At 35.1% G+C, this 20,016-nt stretch overlaps 1 protein-coding gene across 6 annotated transcripts in view; it reads left to right on the top strand.

The window, feature by feature from the left end:
* GREB1L (GREB1 like retinoic acid receptor coactivator) overlaps positions 1-20,016 on the top strand; it is a 224,638-nt gene that overhangs the window by 130,122 nt on the left and 74,500 nt on the right. For all 6 annotated transcript variants that reach the window (XM_039844894.1, XM_039844875.1, XM_039844890.1 and 3 more), the window contains one exon: positions 1,917-2,039. In XM_039844894.1, coding sequence (XP_039700828.1) covers positions 1,917-2,039 — 123 coding nt within the window. The remainder of the gene's footprint in view (positions 1-1,916; positions 2,040-20,016) is intronic.

Here is a 20,016-nt window from a genome sequence, read left to right as displayed (position 1 = left end):
ATTTTTCTATTTTAATTAGAAATAAGCATACTTTAGAATAAGTAATACACTCTTTATAATACCTGGGGAAATTTTGTTTCTTTTTAGTTAGAAAAAAACTAACTTATTTATAGAAATGAATCCAGTTGAAACTTCACATCTTTATGTGTTTGGTGGGATTCAACACAAGTTCTATTCATTATTCTAAAGCAGTTAGGTATCTAGTTCTTTTGAGCAGTTTCTTAGATGCTGAGATTTTTCTTTATTATTAACATTATATTATTAAAGACAATTTAGTAATTGTCTTTAATGTTTCTATTTGTTGTCTGTGCAAGATTTTGGCCTGACCATGAAAAATGGCACTTTATGAAAATAAATACATCTTTTTCTCCTTCATTTTTGTATTACTATATTAGCTGATGATCAGTTATTAAAATTACACATTTATGATGTGGAAATAAAATAGAATATTTTGATTAAAAAAAAAGAAAAATGGCATAGTAAATTCAAATTACAACTGCAGATTTGCATCTGAGTCTCTTACCATAATTACTCTTGGTTGTATTTGAGATGACACTATATAACTACTCGGAAATGGCTATGTGTTCCAAGCCAGGTATCATCAGAATTTAAAGCTTGCAACCATTGAATCATAAACATAGTGAATTATAAATAACTTTTTATTGTAATAAAGTCTATAGAAATTTTCTTTAGAAAAAATTGTTTTAAATATCATGAACCCTAATAAAAAAGTAAAAGTCTTTTAACTGCCCTTTTAAGTTTTTATTGATTGCATAAAATATTTTAACTTCTTATTTAGTGCTCAATGACAATTCTTTTTTGGGGGAAATAATAATATCTGTGAAACAGTTTGTGATACAGTGACTCTGGATGGCTTCTGAAGCCTCACATTATAGCAGTTGCTATTTTGGATTGGAATTGTATATGTATATATACACATATATACAAACATATACTATCAATTTACAAATATGCATATAATACATATAATGTGGAAATATCCTTGTAGGACAAATACAATAGCTCTTCAGGAAGGTCATAGCATAGAAGGTGATAGAAAACTGCCTCCAATCCTCACATGTATCTCATAAACTTGGAAACTTTCCAGAGGAACCTCTATAATTAACTTTGTCACTTTTATCTCTTTTTCATGTGCTATCTTTAAGACTAATATGGTATAAAACATGGTATAATTTGGTTGAAAGTTACAGCCCCAACATGTTGTCACAGTATTCACTATCTACCTGAACAAGTACAAGGTATTAAAATATACCAGACACCCATATCGGCTTAATTAAAATGAAGCTTGGTGTATGATCAGTAATGATCTTGAATATTGTCTACCTATTTTCTTTAATAAGAACTGAGAATAATAATAATTTGAGCATTTCTAAGTTTTGTCTACCACCTATAAGTTATTATTTACTTCTTCTTTGGGACATACATTAAGGTTGAAGTGAAAAGGTTGAAGGTAGCCTAGATGGACTCTAGGTAACTGTTTCACACTTAAATCATCCCTGGACAGCAGGTTAACTTGTGTTTGCAAGCTTATTAGATTTTTATAAATTACTGATGTTTTAACCTTAGTCCTACCCCTAAAACTAGCATGACTCTATTGGTTATGAGTAATTCTTCCCCTGCAAACTAGTCTGTGGGTAACAAAAGTCTGATTGTTCTTTGTAACCATTTCTTTGCCTTCTAAACATGACATCTGGCCCTAGGAAGACAAATTGTGTTCACTATGTTGCACATTCTGTTGGAGTCAGGATGAGAGGAAGAGGGACCTCAGATTAGGAAAGTGGTTGCCACTTAAGGAGCAGCAACTTATTTTGGAGATTTTAATGGATTCTGTCCCCATTACCTGTTTTAACAGAATATTGATCTCCTCACATAATGTGATTCTTACTCTTTTCCAGAATGTAGAAGCCGACAATCCTCTGCTACTTGCCTCTCCATTAAACCAAACTCTTCAGTATCATCAACTGTGACCCCAGAAAATGGCACAGCTAATGGATATAAATCAGGATTCATTCAGACAGGTATGGGGTATTTTCTTTTGAGATTTTACACAGCAGATGTGTATTTAATGAGGCATTTAAAACTCACTGTCGGCTGGTTTGAATAGAAGTATTTTTAAATAGAGGTAAATTAATTGAGTTACTATTAGAATTATAACTCAGCATTGAGATAGGTCAGTCTGTGGGTGATCAGAACCCCAAATCCTGCCAGTGCTAGGAGAGGGATGGAGAAAGGAACTGATTGGTGGTAGAAAGTTGAGCTCAAGCATAGGACTGTCCCTAGAGGAGTCTGACAGGAGTCAATAAGTGCAACTCTAGACATGAGGAAAGTCTGTGTCCTAGCTATCCGGTGGCATGTATTGGGGACATATTTATGAAGACTGGAGTTCCAGGGTAGGGTTCTAACTCAGCCCACAGAACATCACAGGGAGTACTGCACCAACTGGGATACTAAGTAAGTCCCCAAGGTAGGACTGAGGATCACAACAGAAGAATCCAGGTTCTGTTTTCTAGTGGCTCAAGATAGGGGCTCGGATATGAATAACCAGGTAAAATGTTAGTGCCTGAAACTAGGTTACAGTATCTGAGCAGGATCAGCAGAGTGGATGGTCTGAAACTGAGCAGTTGCCCTCTAAGGCTTTTAAAAATTCCTCCAGATAGAGGACTACACTGATCCAGGCCCTGAGGTCAGGAGAAGGCTCCAGATGAGAATTAACGTTTCCAGGTGACTGAAGGGCTGGAGGGCTGAAGGGCTGAAACTGAAAAGATTGCTGCAGATAGTGTTTGAGAAAATTATTCAGAAGCAGTGTAAGTTATATCTTAGGCAAGAAGGAAAGTATTTTAAAAGAATTTGTGAATTTTTTTCAGTTCTCTTGTGTTTTTGTGAAGTACCATTTTACTTATCTGATATGCAAACTTCATAGTATACATGCTTTGTCCAGTGTCCACTCGACCACAAGTTGAAAAACAAGGCTATCTTCATTTATTTAACTACTTAGCATTCTTCTTTCAAATTTATGTGAAATTCTGATGACCTGGTAAATTGTTTCTACTTATTTTTAAGGTGGAAGTGATTATTAGAATATGTTATCACATTAGCAATGATAATAAGGCTGGCTTTATATGGGCACTTCTTGTTGTATGTCTGAACTCAGCAGAGCCCACTTTCCTCTGGATTTAAAAAGTCTAACTTCTCAACTGTTCAAGAGACTTAGATTGAGGCTGTGATCTAAAAGGCGACAGCATTTCTTTTTAGAATAAATGAGAGAACATTATGTCACTAGCTATTCAAGAAAGAAAAAGTCATTTGGCTCTTGGCATTAAAAGATTAGCCTTCATTACAATAATGATAAACCTACATGTCTCTCCTAGAATATTATCTTAGTAATTTGATTGATTCCGTAATATAGTTTCTGCCATTAGACCTTGGGGCTAGCAAAATATGATTTTAAAACTATAATATTAAAAATGAATATTTACTGTATTCCAACAAAAACTTATATCAAGTGTTCATTATGTTCTAAAATCTTTATCAGATGCTGTAAGGTAGGGTTCCACAACTTAACTAATGGCTCTGATGATATAAAAACCACTCATATAAAGGATAAAAAAAATAAATAAAACATATTAGCTTTCCTAAGAGGAAGAGGTGGGTATGTAAATAACTAGTTGTAGCTGAAAATAATGAAAAGATATTAATATTTTAATAAGCAGTAATGCAAAGTAATTAAAAAATAAGCAGCAATGCAGTTTTAATTACAGTCCTGTGCCACGTGACGTTTTGGTCAACCATGGACTGCATATATGTCAGTAGTCTCATAAGATAATAATAGATTATAAGCAAAAAAGTTTGTTTGCGATATTGAAAGAAAAGGCTGGACCTGATTATGATGTTGAATTTATTGCTAGCCCTGGTATTTAAATAGAGGAGGAAGCTCAACATGCTGTTCACCTGCCTTCCACCCTCCCACACACTCACAGTCTCTCTCTCACACGCGTGCGCGTGCGCGCGCACACACACACACACACACACACACACACACATGCACATGAATGTACATTCACCCCCACCCCTACACCTACCCCTCTCTCTTCTCCTTCTCTTCCTTGTATTATTGCTCATCTCAAGCTTTATTTCTCTGGGTCTCTTTTGATCTCTGTTCTCCCTTACTCTTTACTTCTCTTCTTTTCCTCTCTCCCTTTCTCCCTCCCTCCCTCCTGATGTCCACTCTCTCTCAAATAGGACCTCCCTCCACAGCCCTGCCCCTGCCTGCTCCATGCATATGTGCATGCATACACACACTTTTATCTTTTATACTGTATTTTTACTGTACCATTTTTAAGATGTTTAAATACCATTGTGTTATAAATGTCTACAGTATTCAGTACAGTAACATGCTATTCAGATTTGTTGCCTAGGAGCTAGAGGCTATACCATCTAGGTTTGTGATGTTCACCCAATGACAGAGTCACCTAATGACACACTTCTCAGAATATATTTTCGTTGGTGATACATGACAATATACCAGGAAATATGTTTTGAAAACTGATGTTGCTCTGTAATAGAGGAAATCAAGATTCAGGCTTTAGCAAAAGCTCTATCAGTTGCTGTGAAAAGACACAGGCAAGTTACTGACTGACTCACAGTGAACACAAGTGGCCAAGATTTATGCCAATATTCTTCTGTATCCCTTGTGGTGGTAAAAGTGGTAACTGGACCATGAAATTAGCGATGAACAATTTTAGGTACAATCTAGAGAATTTAATAGAAAATGCCTCTAAAATTAGGCTTTTATTTAAAACTTTCTTCTTAACTAATTATGTTTATGGTTTTCAACAATAATTTTTCTCAGATATGTTGAAAGTAATAGATTGTAAATCTTAGATATGTTGAAAGTAATAGACTATAAAAATTTTATGTTAGCATTATGAAATTGTAAACATTAGAGTAGGTGGCATCTTCATATCTATCATATCTGATAGATATTCATTCTTCTATAGGAGATTGCCTTCTTAATCTATAATCAGTGACTGCCTGTTATCAACATTTCTTAGCCCGAAATGTAGGTACACGTTGCGTAGTATTTGAAGAAGGGATTAACTTACTATTTACACAGCTTTGTCTTGAATTCCACCTGTCAAGCTCTGGATGTTCTGTTCTGGTTGGCTTGCCGCTTATCTCTTGCATATTTTAACATATTTATGTCATTGATAATTCAAATGTTAGTTAACAATCTTGTAAAATATTTCATCATTTTGACTGAAGGTGGTATAGTTATCTACCTATGTTATACATACATAAAACACACACACACACACACACACACACACACGTGTATTGTGTTTAATCCAGACAAGAATTCAAGAATAGATGAAAAAAATCTTTGCCTAACCAAGATTTTGAAAGATTATTTTCTATGTTTTCTTATAAAAGTTTTATTGTTTTATCCTTGCATTAAAGTCTATTAGCCATTTTGAGTTAATTTTTGTCTATGGTATGAGGTGAGCATCTAAGTTCATCTCTTTTGCATGTGGGTATTCAATTATCCCAGCCCCATCTTTGAACAGACTATTTTCTTGCAGTGAATTGCATTTGTCAAGAATCAATTGACTATAAATATAAAGATTTATTTCTGGAAAAATTGTTAATGGACCTCATCAAAATTCAAGACTTTTATACTTAAAAAGACAGCATTAAGAAAATGAAACGACAGCAAATCCTGCTCTGTAGGGTCGGCCCCTGCATGACAGCTCCTCTACTGTAGTCACAGCCAGTCCTCACAACCAATCAGCCTGGTGGTCAATCCCTCCCACTGATGTGCAAACAGCAACCAAGGCTCAACTACAACAGGAGTGCATACACAACTCACACAGGGACTACACCTGGAGCACCCAGCTCAAGTGACCAGGGACACTGTACTACCAGGCCCCACAGGATACCTACTACATAAGGCCATTCTAACAAGACCAAGAGACATAGTATCTCTACCTAATACATAGAAACAAACACAGGAAGGCAGCCAAAATGAGGAGACAAAGAAACATGTCCCAAATGAAAGAATAGAACAAAACTTCAGAAAAAGAACTAAACAGTGGAGACAAGCAATCTACAAGATGCAGAGTTGAAAATACTGGTTATAAAGATGCTCAATGATCTCAGTGAGAACTTCAACAAAGAGATAGAAAATATAAAAATGGAGATAGAAAACATGAAAAAGAACCCATCAGAAATGAAGACTATAGTATCTGAAATGAAGAATACATTGGAGGGAATCAATAGTAGATTTGATGAAGCAAAGGATTGAATCAGTGATTTGGAAGAGAGGTAAGAGAAAACACCCAATAGAACAGCAAGAAGAAAAAGAATCTGAAAAAACGAAGATAGTTTAAAGGGATTTTGGGACAACATCAAGTGTACCGACATTTATATCATGAGGTACCAGAAGGAGAAGAGAGATAGCAAGGAATTGAAAACCTGTTAGAAGAAATAATGACGGAAAACTAACCTGGTGAAAGAAATAGACATACAAGCCCAGGAACCTCAGGGAGCACCAAACAAGATGAACCCAAAAAGGGCCACACCAAGACACATCCTAATTCAAATGCTAAAGGTTAAAGACAAAAAAAGAATCTTAAAAGTAGCAAGAGAAAAGTAGTTAGTTACCTACAAGGGAGCCCCCATAAGACTGTCAGCTGATTTCTCAACCGAAACTTTGCAGGCCAGAAGGGATTGGCACAAAATAAAGTGATGAAAAGCAAGAACCTGCAACCAAGATTATTCTATACAGCAGAGCTATCATTTAGAATCTAAGTACAGATAAAGAGCTTCCCAGAAAATAAAAAGCTGAAGATGTTCATCACCACCAAATTAATATTACAAGAAATGTTAAAAGGATTTCTTTAAGAAGAAGATCGAAAATATGAATAATAAAATGGCAATAACTACATATTATCAACAATTACTTGAAATGGATTAAATGCTCTAATTGAAAAACATAAGGTGGCTAAATTGATAGGAAAATAAGAGCCTTACATATGCTGTCTACAAGAGACTCTCTTCAGATTGAAAGATACACACAGACTGAAAGTTACACACAGACTGAAAGTAAAGGGATGGAAGAAAATAGAAATGAAAAAAAAAACCTGGGGTAACAATACTTATACCAGAAAAAATAGATTTTAAAACCAAGACTTAATAAGAGACTAAGAAGGACCCAGTAATCCCTTCTGGGTATTTATCTGAAGAAACCTAAAACACTAATTTGAAAAGACATATGCATTTGTATGTTCACTGCAGCACTATTAACAATAGCCAAGATATGGACGCAACCTAAGTGTCCATCAATAGATGAGGGGATAAAGAAGAGGTGGTACATATATACAATGGAATATTACTCAGCCATAAAAAAGAGTGAAATCTTGCCATATGCAACAACATGGATGGACCTAGAGGATATTAGACTAAGTGAAATAAGTCAGAAAAAGACAAATATCCTATGATTTCACTTATATGTGGAATCTAGAAGAACAAATGAACAAACAAAACGGAAACAAACTTATAGACACAGAGAACATTTTGAGGGTTGCCAGATTGGAGAGGCATTGAGGGAATGGGTGAAAAAGGAGAAGGGATTAAGAAGCACAAGGCGGTTGCAAAATAGTCATGAGGATATGAAGTACAGCATAGGGAATACAGTCAGTAATATTGTAATAACTATGTATGTGTCACATGGGTACTACATTTATCAGGGTGTGATCACTTCGTAAGTTATATAAATGTCTAATCACTATGTTGTACACCTGAAACTAATATTTTATGTCGACTGTAATTGAAAAATTAAAAAATATTAAAAAGCAGAAAAAAATGAAAAGACAACACTGAAAAAAAATATTTGCAAAGCACATATTTAATAAAGGATTTGTATCCAGAATTTACAAAGAACTCTTACAATTCAGTAATAAGATGACACTTCAATCAAACATGTGCAAAGGGTTTAGAATTGACATTTCTTTAAGGAATATATGCAGATGACTAATAAGCACATGAAAAGGTACTCAACATCATTAGTCATTAAGGAAATGCAAATCAAAACCATAACACACTACTTTTTACCCACTAGAATGGCTATTATCAAAAAGACAGATAACAATAACAAGAACCTGTAGATGTGGAGAAATAAGAACCCTCATACATTGCTGGTAAAAATGTAAAATGTGGCAGCCACTTTAGAATACAGTTTGTCAGATTCTCAAAAAGTTAAATATAAACTACTACACAATCCATAAATTTCATATCTAAATATCTACCTGAGAGAGATGAAGATATATGTCCTCACAAAAACTTGCACACAGATGTTCAAAATAGCATTGATCACTGTAGTTGAAAACAGAAAACAACCTAAATGTCATGAATAGAGAGACAAAAAAATATGGTATATCCTTACAATATCCATTCAGCAATAATAAGGAACAAACTATCAACACATGCTAAATTGTAGATGAACCGCAAAAACATTATGCTAAGTGAAAGAAACCTGAAAAGAGACCATATATTGTATAATTTCATTTTTATAAAATGTCCAGAAAAGGCAAATTTAGAGAGACAGGTAATAGATTAGTGATTGCCTGGGGCAAGGAGTAGGAATAGAAATTAACTGAAAGTGGGCGTGAGGGTTCTAACGGAGGAGATGAAAATGTTCTAAAATTGATTTATGGTGATGGTTGCATCACTTGGTAAAGTTACCAGAAATCATTGACCTGTACACTTGAAATAGATAAATTTTATGATATGTAAAATATACTTTAACAATGGTGTAGGAAAAAAAAGATTAAAAAGCTGTTCTGAGAGGACAGTGAAATCCTTTGGAGTAGCATTGTTTCTCTTTCAGTTCACAATCTAATTTATTTCGTATCTTAGATGAGCACCATTTCAGAGTAGATGGTAAACATCACAGGGCTTGAAGTCAGAGTCCTGATATTTAAATACTGCATCTGACATATACTCTGTTGCAGCTTGGGAAAAGCCACTCAGTTGTTCTGTACCCTGGTTTCCTCATTTGTAAAACCAAAAATAACACCTATTTTGCAACTCAAGATTGACTCAGCCTTGCTACCAATTTGTGTGACATTTCTCCCAATTATAATTGTTAACATCTATAGTCTCTTATATACTAGAAGCTCTGGGTTCATTTTGTTTATCCCTGTACTCCCTAGTACCTGGCAAATGCCTGGAAATAAATGTTACTTGAATTCTATTTTTTAATTTAAATTTGATGCTAACATTTGGGGAATTACTAATTTACTTATGTGTGCGATTTTTCCCAGTGAAGCTGCAATGCTCATCTATCATTGAGAGGAAACATGTTTTCATGCCCTAGATTGTAGGGCAGTATGGGGATAAGCCCTAAGCTCAGCTCCTGTGACTAATAGAATAATTTTTAAGAAGAGTCTATAAGACAGGGCCATTTTATGACTTTCTTGGGCCCTGGGTACTTTTGCCTACATGACCCTTTCTCCCTAGAAAAGTATTTAAAAATGTTTTATGATTATGTTTATATAAAAATGAATATTTAGTATTATATTTTAAAATACCTTCTTCAAACAAAAGTTCATTGTTCTGATTCTAAAATAAATTAAAACATTTTCATGAGCCCTTAAAAATATTATGGACCCAAAGCACTGTGCCTTGTGTGTCTAAGGGAGAAGTTGACCCTGTTACTGAGGACTTGTCACGACATGACATTTTCTTCTCTGTGAGCCACTGTAGGCTCAAAGTAATAGAAACCCCTTACTGTCTTATACTTGTATATTAAAGCAGTAAGAACAATAACAAATGAAAAGAGTTGCCTTGTCATATATCAAGCTCAGGAAGCTTTACTAAAAAGACAGGGTGGAGTTGACACAGGAATAGACACAGAACAGCAGACCAGGGTAGAAAGCCTGAAAACAGATTCACATAACATATGGGTATTTCATACTTAGAGGTGACTTGCAGATCAGTGAAACATTTCTTTTCAATAAATGATGCTCAGAAATTGGACATTCTATGTGGAAAAAGTAAAACTGGACCCTTATTTCACACTATTCACAAAAATCAGTTCCAGGTAGCTGGAAGATCTAAATGTGAAAGGTAAAATTCTCATGCTTTGGGGAGATATTGTAGAATACCTTAGATATTGTAGATACCTTAAAAGTAGAGACAAAAACTGCTGATCATAAAGGAAAAAACTGATATTTCAGTACATTAAAATTACCACTTCTAATTAGTAGGAGGCAGCATACAGAGAATGAAAACTCAATCCATAAACTTGAAGATGTGTGATACATAAAACTAACAAAGTAGTACAAATATAAAGAATGTCTATGAATCAATAACGAAAAGATACACTAATAGAAAAAAAAATGAGCAAAGACTTCAACATGCACTTCACAGAAGAGGAAATATAAGTGGCCAATAAAGACAGGAAAAGATGGTTACCCACTTTGGTAATTAGAGAAATTACTTTAAAAATACCACGAGATACCATTATACACATACCAAATTGGCAGTCATTTGAAGTATGACAGTAGTAAATGTTGGCAAAGATTTCAAGCAACAAGACCTATCACATATTGTGGGTAAGAGCGTTAGTTGATGCAATCACTTTGCAAGTAATTTGAAATATGTAGTAAAGTAAAAAATGTGCATATCCTATGATCCAGGTATTCCACTCCCTAAAGAAACTCTTGCATGTGTGCACCAGAAGATATTTACAAGACTGTTCATAGCACTGTTCTTCACAGTTGGCTCAAACTGGATACAACTCATTGTTCATTGACAACAGAGTGGATAAATAAGTTGCTATATTTATATAATGAAGTACCATTTGGCAATGAGAATGAACAAACAATACTCACATAAAGCACCGTGAAGTAATCTTGCAAACATCATGTTGAGCAAAAAAGTCATTCATAAAAGAGTCTATCCATTATGATTTAATTTCTGTTATATTAAAAAACAGGCAAAACTAAATTATTTTAGGAATTCATACATAGCCTAGTGGTCACTTCTGGGGAGAGGGTGGGAGAAAGGATAGGGAAGAGCACAAAGTCTGCTGGCAGTATTTTGTTTTGTCTGTTTCCTTGATTTGGATAGTCGTTAGTTCCTTAGGTATTTGCTTTATAATTATTCTTGAAATCATATACAAATGTTTTGTGTACTCTTTAAAAAAGGGGGGAAAAGGAGGATTTACTCATTCAAACTGCATATATGTATTGTATGCAGTCCTCACGCTTTGAGAGCAAGTGCTATCATAGGCCAGGGATGCTATGGTGTAATAATAATGTTTTGGTCGTTTTGAGTTTTTATATTTCCTACTGTGGTGATCCTACTGTGGGATTGTTGCTGCAGTAGTACAGCTGCAGTGAAATCTCACAGCTCACTTTGGTCTCCAAGAAGGGGGGAGGAAGAGCTAACCCTAATAGAAATCTCTAAGTGCTAAGTATTTTTCCTTCCCTGCAACCTTTTGGCTTCCTCTCTTTTGCCTCTCATGCTGACCTCTGTTTGTCAAGGATTCTTCGTGAAGCACCTGCTCCAACCCAGGCTTGCCATGCTCATATAGCCTTCTTATTTTGTCTCCATTCTCTGCCCTCTCCCCCCACACCAGTACAACTCCTCTGCCCCTGGTGATAACCTTTTAAAAAGCAGCTTCCGTAAGAATGTATCCTTTAACTGTCCCTAAAATGTAGCTGTGTGTGTCCCCTTCCTCTTCAGATTTGTCTTCCTTAGCCACTAAACTTCTTTGAGGTCAGGATAATCAAAACCTCCCCTGGCTAGATTTTCTAAACTTAGTTCCTCATGAATATTAAAATTAATTCTTTTCTAAAACACTATCTCCTTTTTCCAGATGTGGTGGGAAACCTTTGGTTGGCAGATTTGCCTACTCCCAACCAGAAATTGAGAACTGGTAGGCTCGTCCTTTATACTGTAAATTCTGTGGGCAGAAATTGTATCTACCTACTTGCTCTAGTCTGTCCCCAGAGCCTAGCATAGTATATGGCCTTCTGAAAAGACTGGATAAACATTTGATGAACACATGCATGGGAGGGAGAGGAAAGAAAACCTGTGATCACACCCCTCTGTGCCATGAATATGCTTGTGAGACTTCTCTCCATGCCCTACAAAAGAGAAAATACCACTATTTAGCAGGTATAAGAAAGAATGGCCCACCTTGTAGGAATGAAGAAACTGTAAGAACAGTGAAAAGTCATTTTCACCAATACATTAGCCATAATGTTGCACTTTAAATGATAATATACAGTGCTGGCAAGGATATAATAAGACACCCTCAGCCAGACTGATGCAGGTGAACAGTGGTACAACCTTTTAAGAAAGAAATTTGGTAATATATAACAAGAACTTTAAAAATATTTATGTCCTTTACTTAAGTAATCTCACTTCAGGGGCTTAGCCAAGAAAATAACCTAAAAGGAAAATTAAGATATTCACTGCAGTTACTCTTTATATTAACTAAAAAGAAGAAGTAGTCTTAGTATAGATAGAAACAGTTGAATAATTCTTAGCATACTCACATGACGAAGATGTAAAAAAAGATAATTATGACACTGTGCAGCCACATGGGAAATAATTGTTAAATTAAAAAGTAATATTAACTATATTTTTGTTATATTATGTAAGAAATAGGTGGGTAAAACAGACAGGTATATACTGAAAGAAAAAAAAACAATGATTTATGGGAGAAATGAGATTTTAACATGTCTTTTTCTATTTAAGTTATAAATAGAAATGAATTTTCTTTTAGGTTACAGTTGTCATACTTAAATATTCAAAATGAATTTTCTTTTAGGTTATAGTCGTCATAGTTAAATATTCAAAAGATCTCAGGGTTAAGCAAAATGTATAGCTCAGTAGAAAATACCTGCTTATTACTGATCTTTCTTTAGCATTCTTTGCATGTAGAGGAATAAGGACTCGTACCTAACAGACAAGGCCAATATACCGCTAGAAGGTAACAAAATCAGAATTTGAACTTTCTCTGCTCACTACTGACAGTTTTATTGGGCAATTACCGAGTAGTAGGATCTGGAGATACAAAGATGATATTGATCTCTACCTAGAATTCTGTAAAATGTTTATATATCTCAGATTACAAGAATAGAGTAAGAGGCAGGAAGAATGGGAAAAGGAGTGGGAGAGCATTAAAGTTGGAAAATCAGTAGCAGTTCAATTCAGCATATAAAAAGGGACTGAATTTACCTTCCCACCTGAAACAACCTTTTAAAAAAATGGACAAAAATACATGAAAAACAATTTTCAAGGCTATGTTTCTCAAGCAATAAAGGACAGTGATCCCTGAGAGATGGGAAACAAATAATCTGAATCTTAACATTGCCTAAGCTTACTGCCTTGAGAATTCCCAGACCATGATGCAGGGAGAGGAACTGTGGTCAAGCCCAGTAGATTCCCTAAGTTGAGTAGAAAGAACTGAGAGTGCAGGGAGACCTAAACAGCTAATTCATAGGACCAGAAGGGAGAAAGAGAGAGAGAACCCCACAGATGTACAGAGGGTTTCCTCTGATGTTCAACATATTACTGATTGATGCATGCAAAGGATGAGAGGAAACAGGGCCCAGTATTCAGGCCAGGAACAGGAACTGTTTCCAGCAGCTCTATATTTATTAAATACATTGAAAATGTGGTTTAAAACCTACTCAAAGAAAACTCCAGGCCCAGGTGATAGATTCCACCAAATATTTAAGGAAAGAATAGTGCTAATTCTATACAAACTCTTACAAAAAATTGAAGAGAATGGACTACTTCCTCAATCATTCTATAAGACCAGCATTACCTTGACACCACAATCAAAGACATTACAAAAAAATTTCAAACCAGTATCCCTCATTATGTAAATACAAATTTCTTAGTAAAAATTAAGCATGTTGAATTTAACAGTATGTTAAAAGGATACTACATCATGACAAAGTGGGGTTTATCCCAGGAATGCATGGTTGGTTTAACATTTGAATATCAATCAATGTAATTTACCAGGTTAACCTAAAAAAGTATAAACATGTCTTTATCTCAATAGATGCAGAAAAAAGCATTGACAAAATCCAGTATTTATTCTTGATTAAAAAATGCTTAACAAACTAAGAAAAGAAGGAAATTTCTGATAATGGACATCTACTAAAATCCCGTAGCAAACATACTTAGTGATAAAAGACTGAATGCTTTCTCCCAAAGATCAGAAACAAGACAAGCATGTCTTGTTATCATTTCTATTCAGTGTTGTACTGGAGGTTCTAGCGAGTACAGTCAGGCGAGAAAAAGAAAAAAAAGGCATTAAGATCAGAAAGGAAGGAGTAAAACTGTCTTTATTCACAGACCACATGATTTTCTATGTAGAAAATCCAATGAAATATACAAAAAAGCTACTTGAACTAAGAAATGAGTTTAGTTAGCAACATTGCAGAATACAAAATAAATGTACAGTAGTCTCTCTTTATTTGCGGTTTCATTTTAAATTACCTCCAGTCCAATGAGGTCTTAAAATATTAAATGGAAAGTTCCAGAAATAACAATAATTAAGTTTTAAGTTGTGGCCATTCTGAGTAGCATGATTAAAAACTTCCCATCCTCCCTCTCCATTCCACCCTTATGTGAATTATCTCTTTGTCCAGCTAATCCACACTGTATACATTCCCCACCCACCAGTTACTTACCCACCAGCCGTCTCTGTGCCATTGCAGTATCGCAGTGCTTGTGGCAAGTAACCCTTATTTTACTTTATAATGGCCCAAAGTGCAAGAGTAGTGATGCTGGAAATTCCAATATGCCATAGAAAAGCTGTAAACTGCTTCCTTTAAGTGAAAAGGTATGTATGTATAAGAAAAAACATAATGTATATAAGGTTTGATACTATCCTAGGTTTCAGGTGGCCACGAGAGAACTTGGAACATATCCTCCGTGAATAAGGGGTACTACTGTGCAAATGTAAATGGTATTTCTGTATGTAAGCAATGAACTATCAGCATCTATGGAAATTTAAATTTAAAAATTTTAAATAACAGTACCAACTATAATAGCATAAAAATATAAAATATTTAAGGATGAATCTGACAAAAAATGTGAAAGAACTGTACCCTGAGAACTAGAAAGCAATGATGAGAGAAAGTAAAGGAGACCTAAATAATTTAGAGAGATATCTCTTGTTCATTGATTGGAAGACTAATATTGTTAAGACGTTAAGTCTCTTTAAATTGACCTATAGATTCAACACAATCCAAACCGAAATCCCGGATTTTTTGTTGTTGATAGAAGTTGACAGACTAATTCTAAAATTCATATGGAAATGAAAATGATTTAAAATAGTAAAAACAACTCTGAACAAGAAGAAAAAAGTTGGAAGGCTAACAATACCTGATTTCAAGAATTATTATAAAGCTACATATATCAAAACAGCATTGTACTTGTGTAAAAATATACAAATAGATCAATGGAATAGAATAGAAAGTCTTGAAATAAACTCACACATATATGTAAAATCTACTTTTTGGCAAAGGCACAAAATGAAGAAAGAATAACCTTTTCAACAAATGACGCTGGAACAATTGTATATTCATATGCAAAAACATGAATTTCCATCCATAGCTCACACCACGTACAGAAATAACTCAAATGGGCCATAGACCTAAATATAAAACTGAAAACTATAAAATTTCCAGAAGAAAACAAAAATAATTGTGACCTGGGTTAGGCAGGTCACAATAAGATACAACACCAAAAATACAATTCATGAAAGAACAAAATGATAAATTGGAATTTATTAAAATGTAAAACTTCTGCTCTTCAGAAGACACAGCCTAGATGAAAATCTTTGCAAAGCATACACAGGAATTATATCTAAAAGAAAGACTTTTAAAAATTCAATAATAAGAAAATAACCTAATTTTTTAAATGGGCATAAGACATAGATGGCAGTTAAGCACATGAAAAGACACTTGACACCATTAGTCATTAGGGCAATGCAAATTAAAACAACAGTAAGATATTACTACATAGGTATTAGAATGGCTGTACTTAAAAGACTGACTATACCAAGCATTGGTGAGGATGTGGAGGAACTCTAATACATTACTGAGAATGTAAAATAGTATAACTATTGGGAAATAGTTTGTCAGTCTCTTAAAAAGTTAAACGTACACCTACCAAATAGTCTTATCACTGCATTCCTAGGTAATTACCCAAGAGAAAAGGAATATATGTCCATGCAAACACTATGCACAAATGTTCATAGAAACTTTATTTGTAATAGCCCCAACTGGAAAAAACCCAAACATCCATCCAGGTGAATGTTTATCCAGGTGAATGGATAAATAAATTGTTATATATCCAGGCAATGTTGTATGGCTCAATAAACAGTAATGAGCTATTGATACTTGTAACAACATGGATGAATCTGAAAATAATTATGGTGAGTGAAAGAAGCCAGACAAAAGAAAAAGTAATACTGTACGATTCTATTTATCTAGGAAATGCAAACTAATCTATTGTGACAAAACAGGTCAGTGATTGCTTGAGGATGAGGGAGCAGGGGAGACACAGGAGGGATGGATTACAAGGAGATTTAGGAGTAATAAATACTGTTTTGACTGTGGTGATGGTTTCATTAGTATATAAATGTGTCAAAACATCAAATTGTACACTTTAAGTATGTACAACTTATTGTCAGTTATAGAGCTGTTTTTACAATCCACAGTCTAAGAATAGGTTAGAAAGATATCTGATTTAACATTAATTTTAGGGGGGAGATATATTCACATTTTCATTAAATGCCAGTTCAGTTGATTCAGAAGTAAAACATGGCTGACATAAATAATTAATACAGCCTCAGAGTGCATTAATAGAAATAAGGTATCTTATTGGAAGGACATTATTCTGATTGCAATCTGAAGGTAAAAATAGGTCCAGTGTACTTTACTTGGGAAAGAAGCAGATTATGTAGTTGAATGGGGATTCCTGGACCAAATGCCAGTGTTTGGGGGAGAGGAGATCCCCCCAACACCAACGAAAAATTCTTGGACATTAGCAGGGTGTCCAAGAATTCAACTCAATTCTGACACTACCTGGAGATAGCATCAGATTTCACAGGTTAAGGGTTTCAGTCCTGCAAGACTGCACATACATGCATACACACACACACACACACACACAGACTCTCTCTTTCTCTCTCTCTCTCTCTCTCTCTCTAGCTCTTGCTCTCGCTCTCTCTCACTTACTTAAGGCACTGTCGAAAGCCCAAGCTCTTACCTGTACTTCTGACCAACTGCCAGCAGGCTGTAGGCTGGAGGTTCTGACGATGCCCTGCAATTCAGAATGCCCATCATAATAAGTTCAGGTTATTACCTTTATTTCCAACAGACTGGCTGTAAATCATAGGTTCCCACAACTCCCTCCTTAGGTTCAATTAATTTGCTACGATGGCTCACAGAATGCAGAGAACACTGGTTTATTGTAAAAGTATATAACTCAGAAACAGCCAGATGGAAGAGGTGCATAGGGCAAGCTATCTAGGAAGGGGCACAGAGCTTTCATGCCCCCTCCAGGTGAGCCCCTCTCCCTGCATCTCCCAAGCGTTTGCCAAACCCGGAAGCTCTCTGAACCCTGTCCTTTGGGGGTTTTTATGGAGGCTACATTACATAGTCATGATTGATGAAATTATTGACCATTGGCAATTGATTCAACCTTCAGCCTCTCTCTCCCCACCTCGAGGTGGGACTGAAAATTCCAACCCTGTAATCACAAGGTCGGCTCTGCTGGCAATCAGCCCCTATTCTTAGGTGGAGGTCAAATGTCGCCTCATTAACATAACAAAAGATGCTTTTATTACTCTCAGTCCTTAGGAAATTTCCAGGGCTTTAAGAGCTTTGAGCCAGGATCTGTGGATGAAGACCAAATATTTTATAAATCACAATGTTACAGTAGTCTACTTTTTATATAGGTGTCAGGGCAAAAAGAGCTCATAAAGATTTAAGCTCTCAATCATCTGGAAAACCCTTAACAAGATTTAGCAAAATAAATATGAATATCTGTAACACAGTATCCTAAGCCCTGTGTTAAACATGTTAATTGTTGCTCTGAGATAGGTTTTAGTACCGTTTTACAGATCATGAAACAGAATCTCAGAAAGGATATTTGGTGAAAAAAAAAAGCTAATAAGTGGCAAAACCAGACTCTATCTACTTACTATTTAAATGGCTCCCTTTTTTTTAGAAAAAAACTTTTCCACCAGGATTTTGGGCTAACAGTTATTAAACTATTGCATAAAGAGGATAAACAGATTATTTTGGCTTTTTTCATTTTATTTCTTTAGTTAAGATGTGACAGACATTGTGCCAGGAGCTGGGAATGCCCTCAAGGAGTTTCATGACCTAGTGGGAGAAACAATAAGTTACAAACCACTATAACAGAACAGAGCTGTGACCAGCTTAAGGAACTTCCTAAATTTGTGACTCCTCCAGTACTGACAAGTCCCTCCTTTAAATGGATATGAAATCACTAGACGAGAGAATCAGGCCTTGGTGAGGTGCAGATGCTGGGCAGTCATCTGCTTACTTACCATTTAAGTACCAGGTTCTGTACAAGAGCCTGCAGTTCAAATTCATGTCTCAGCAAGATCACAAGCTATCACATTTTGGACATTTGAGGGAGATCTCAAATAATTAAAATCACCAGTGTTAAATGCTAGATATAGCAATGCCTCCATACATGACAAATTCAAGAGTAGAAGCTGTGCAAGGTGGTTAAGATTAGGGAATAACATAATAGGATTAACATTTTGGAAAAGTCACTCTGACTTTATCTAATCCTCATCTGTGCTTTCTGATTATTCCATAATTGATATATTTCATGATTTATATGTTAATGAAATAAAATAAGACAAGCAATAGAAATGAAATAAATTTTCAAAAATTAAAAATAAAACCATGGAGTCTGGTCAGATTGTCATAAGAAAAATAAAAGGATTGAAGAACACTTTAGTAGACAAAGGAAAACTTACACAAGGACAGTGCTTGTCTTGTTTATCATTTTACCTGTAGATCTTAGCAAGGTTCTTGACACATGGTCTCTGCTCAATAAATAATTGTCATAAATAAATAAACGCAGCAGTGGGATTCAGTATGATAGAGACCAAAAAGTTTCTCTTGGATTTGGGAGTTAGATCATTGATAACTTTGCAAAAACAGTCTCATTGGAGTGCAATTACCCTTTAAAATCACTATGCATAATCTAATACTGAAGTAAACACTCACTTTGTGCATTTAAGAAGTACATCTGGTGCCAGTTGTCGATCTACATGTAACTATTTTTTATCCTTATTTTAAAATTTTTATTTATTCCATTCTTTTGAAATATTTACATTTTTAGAAATATACATGTGCATGTGTGAGGTTCACTAACAACATTTATTATTGAACTTTTAGATTTTTGTCAATCTCATGGGCGGAAAATAGTATCTAAGTGTGGTTTTAATTTGCATTTAATATTGACATTGAGCATCTTTGCGTTTATTTAAAAGCTGTTTGCATTTTCTTTTTGTGAACTCTAAGTTTATATCCTTTACCCTTTAGTTAGAGTTATTTGTCATAGTTTGGGTTCTGCTAGAATTGGAGCCTGAAGGAAGAACTGGGGTACAAATAGTTTATGTGGAATGTGATCCCTGCAGTCAGGAGTAAAACAGCATAACAGTGTTTTCTATGTAGTTGCTGTAAACCAGGTCCTCTAAGAAGCTTGCAGAATGCCTCCCAGAATTATCCTTCTACAGAATGGAAGGCCAAGACATTTATTCTCATGTCCCCCATTACTGCTGGCTGCCCCAGAACTATTACAGCCTCTTATACTCTGGACCACACACAGAGCTGAGAGTTTTGTGGCCTTGGAGAATGCTCTGAGACAAAAAGCTAAAAGAAGTTAGATGTGAGCTTGAGGTAAAATGTCCCC

Source organism: Pteropus medius, unplaced genomic scaffold (genome assembly GCF_902729225.1).
Source record: "Pteropus medius unplaced genomic scaffold, Ma_sr-lr_union100, whole genome shotgun sequence".
In the NCBI taxonomy this organism is placed as follows: Eukaryota; Metazoa; Chordata; class Mammalia; order Chiroptera; family Pteropodidae; genus Pteropus; species Pteropus medius.
This window is presented reverse-complemented; position numbering and strand designations above follow the sequence as displayed.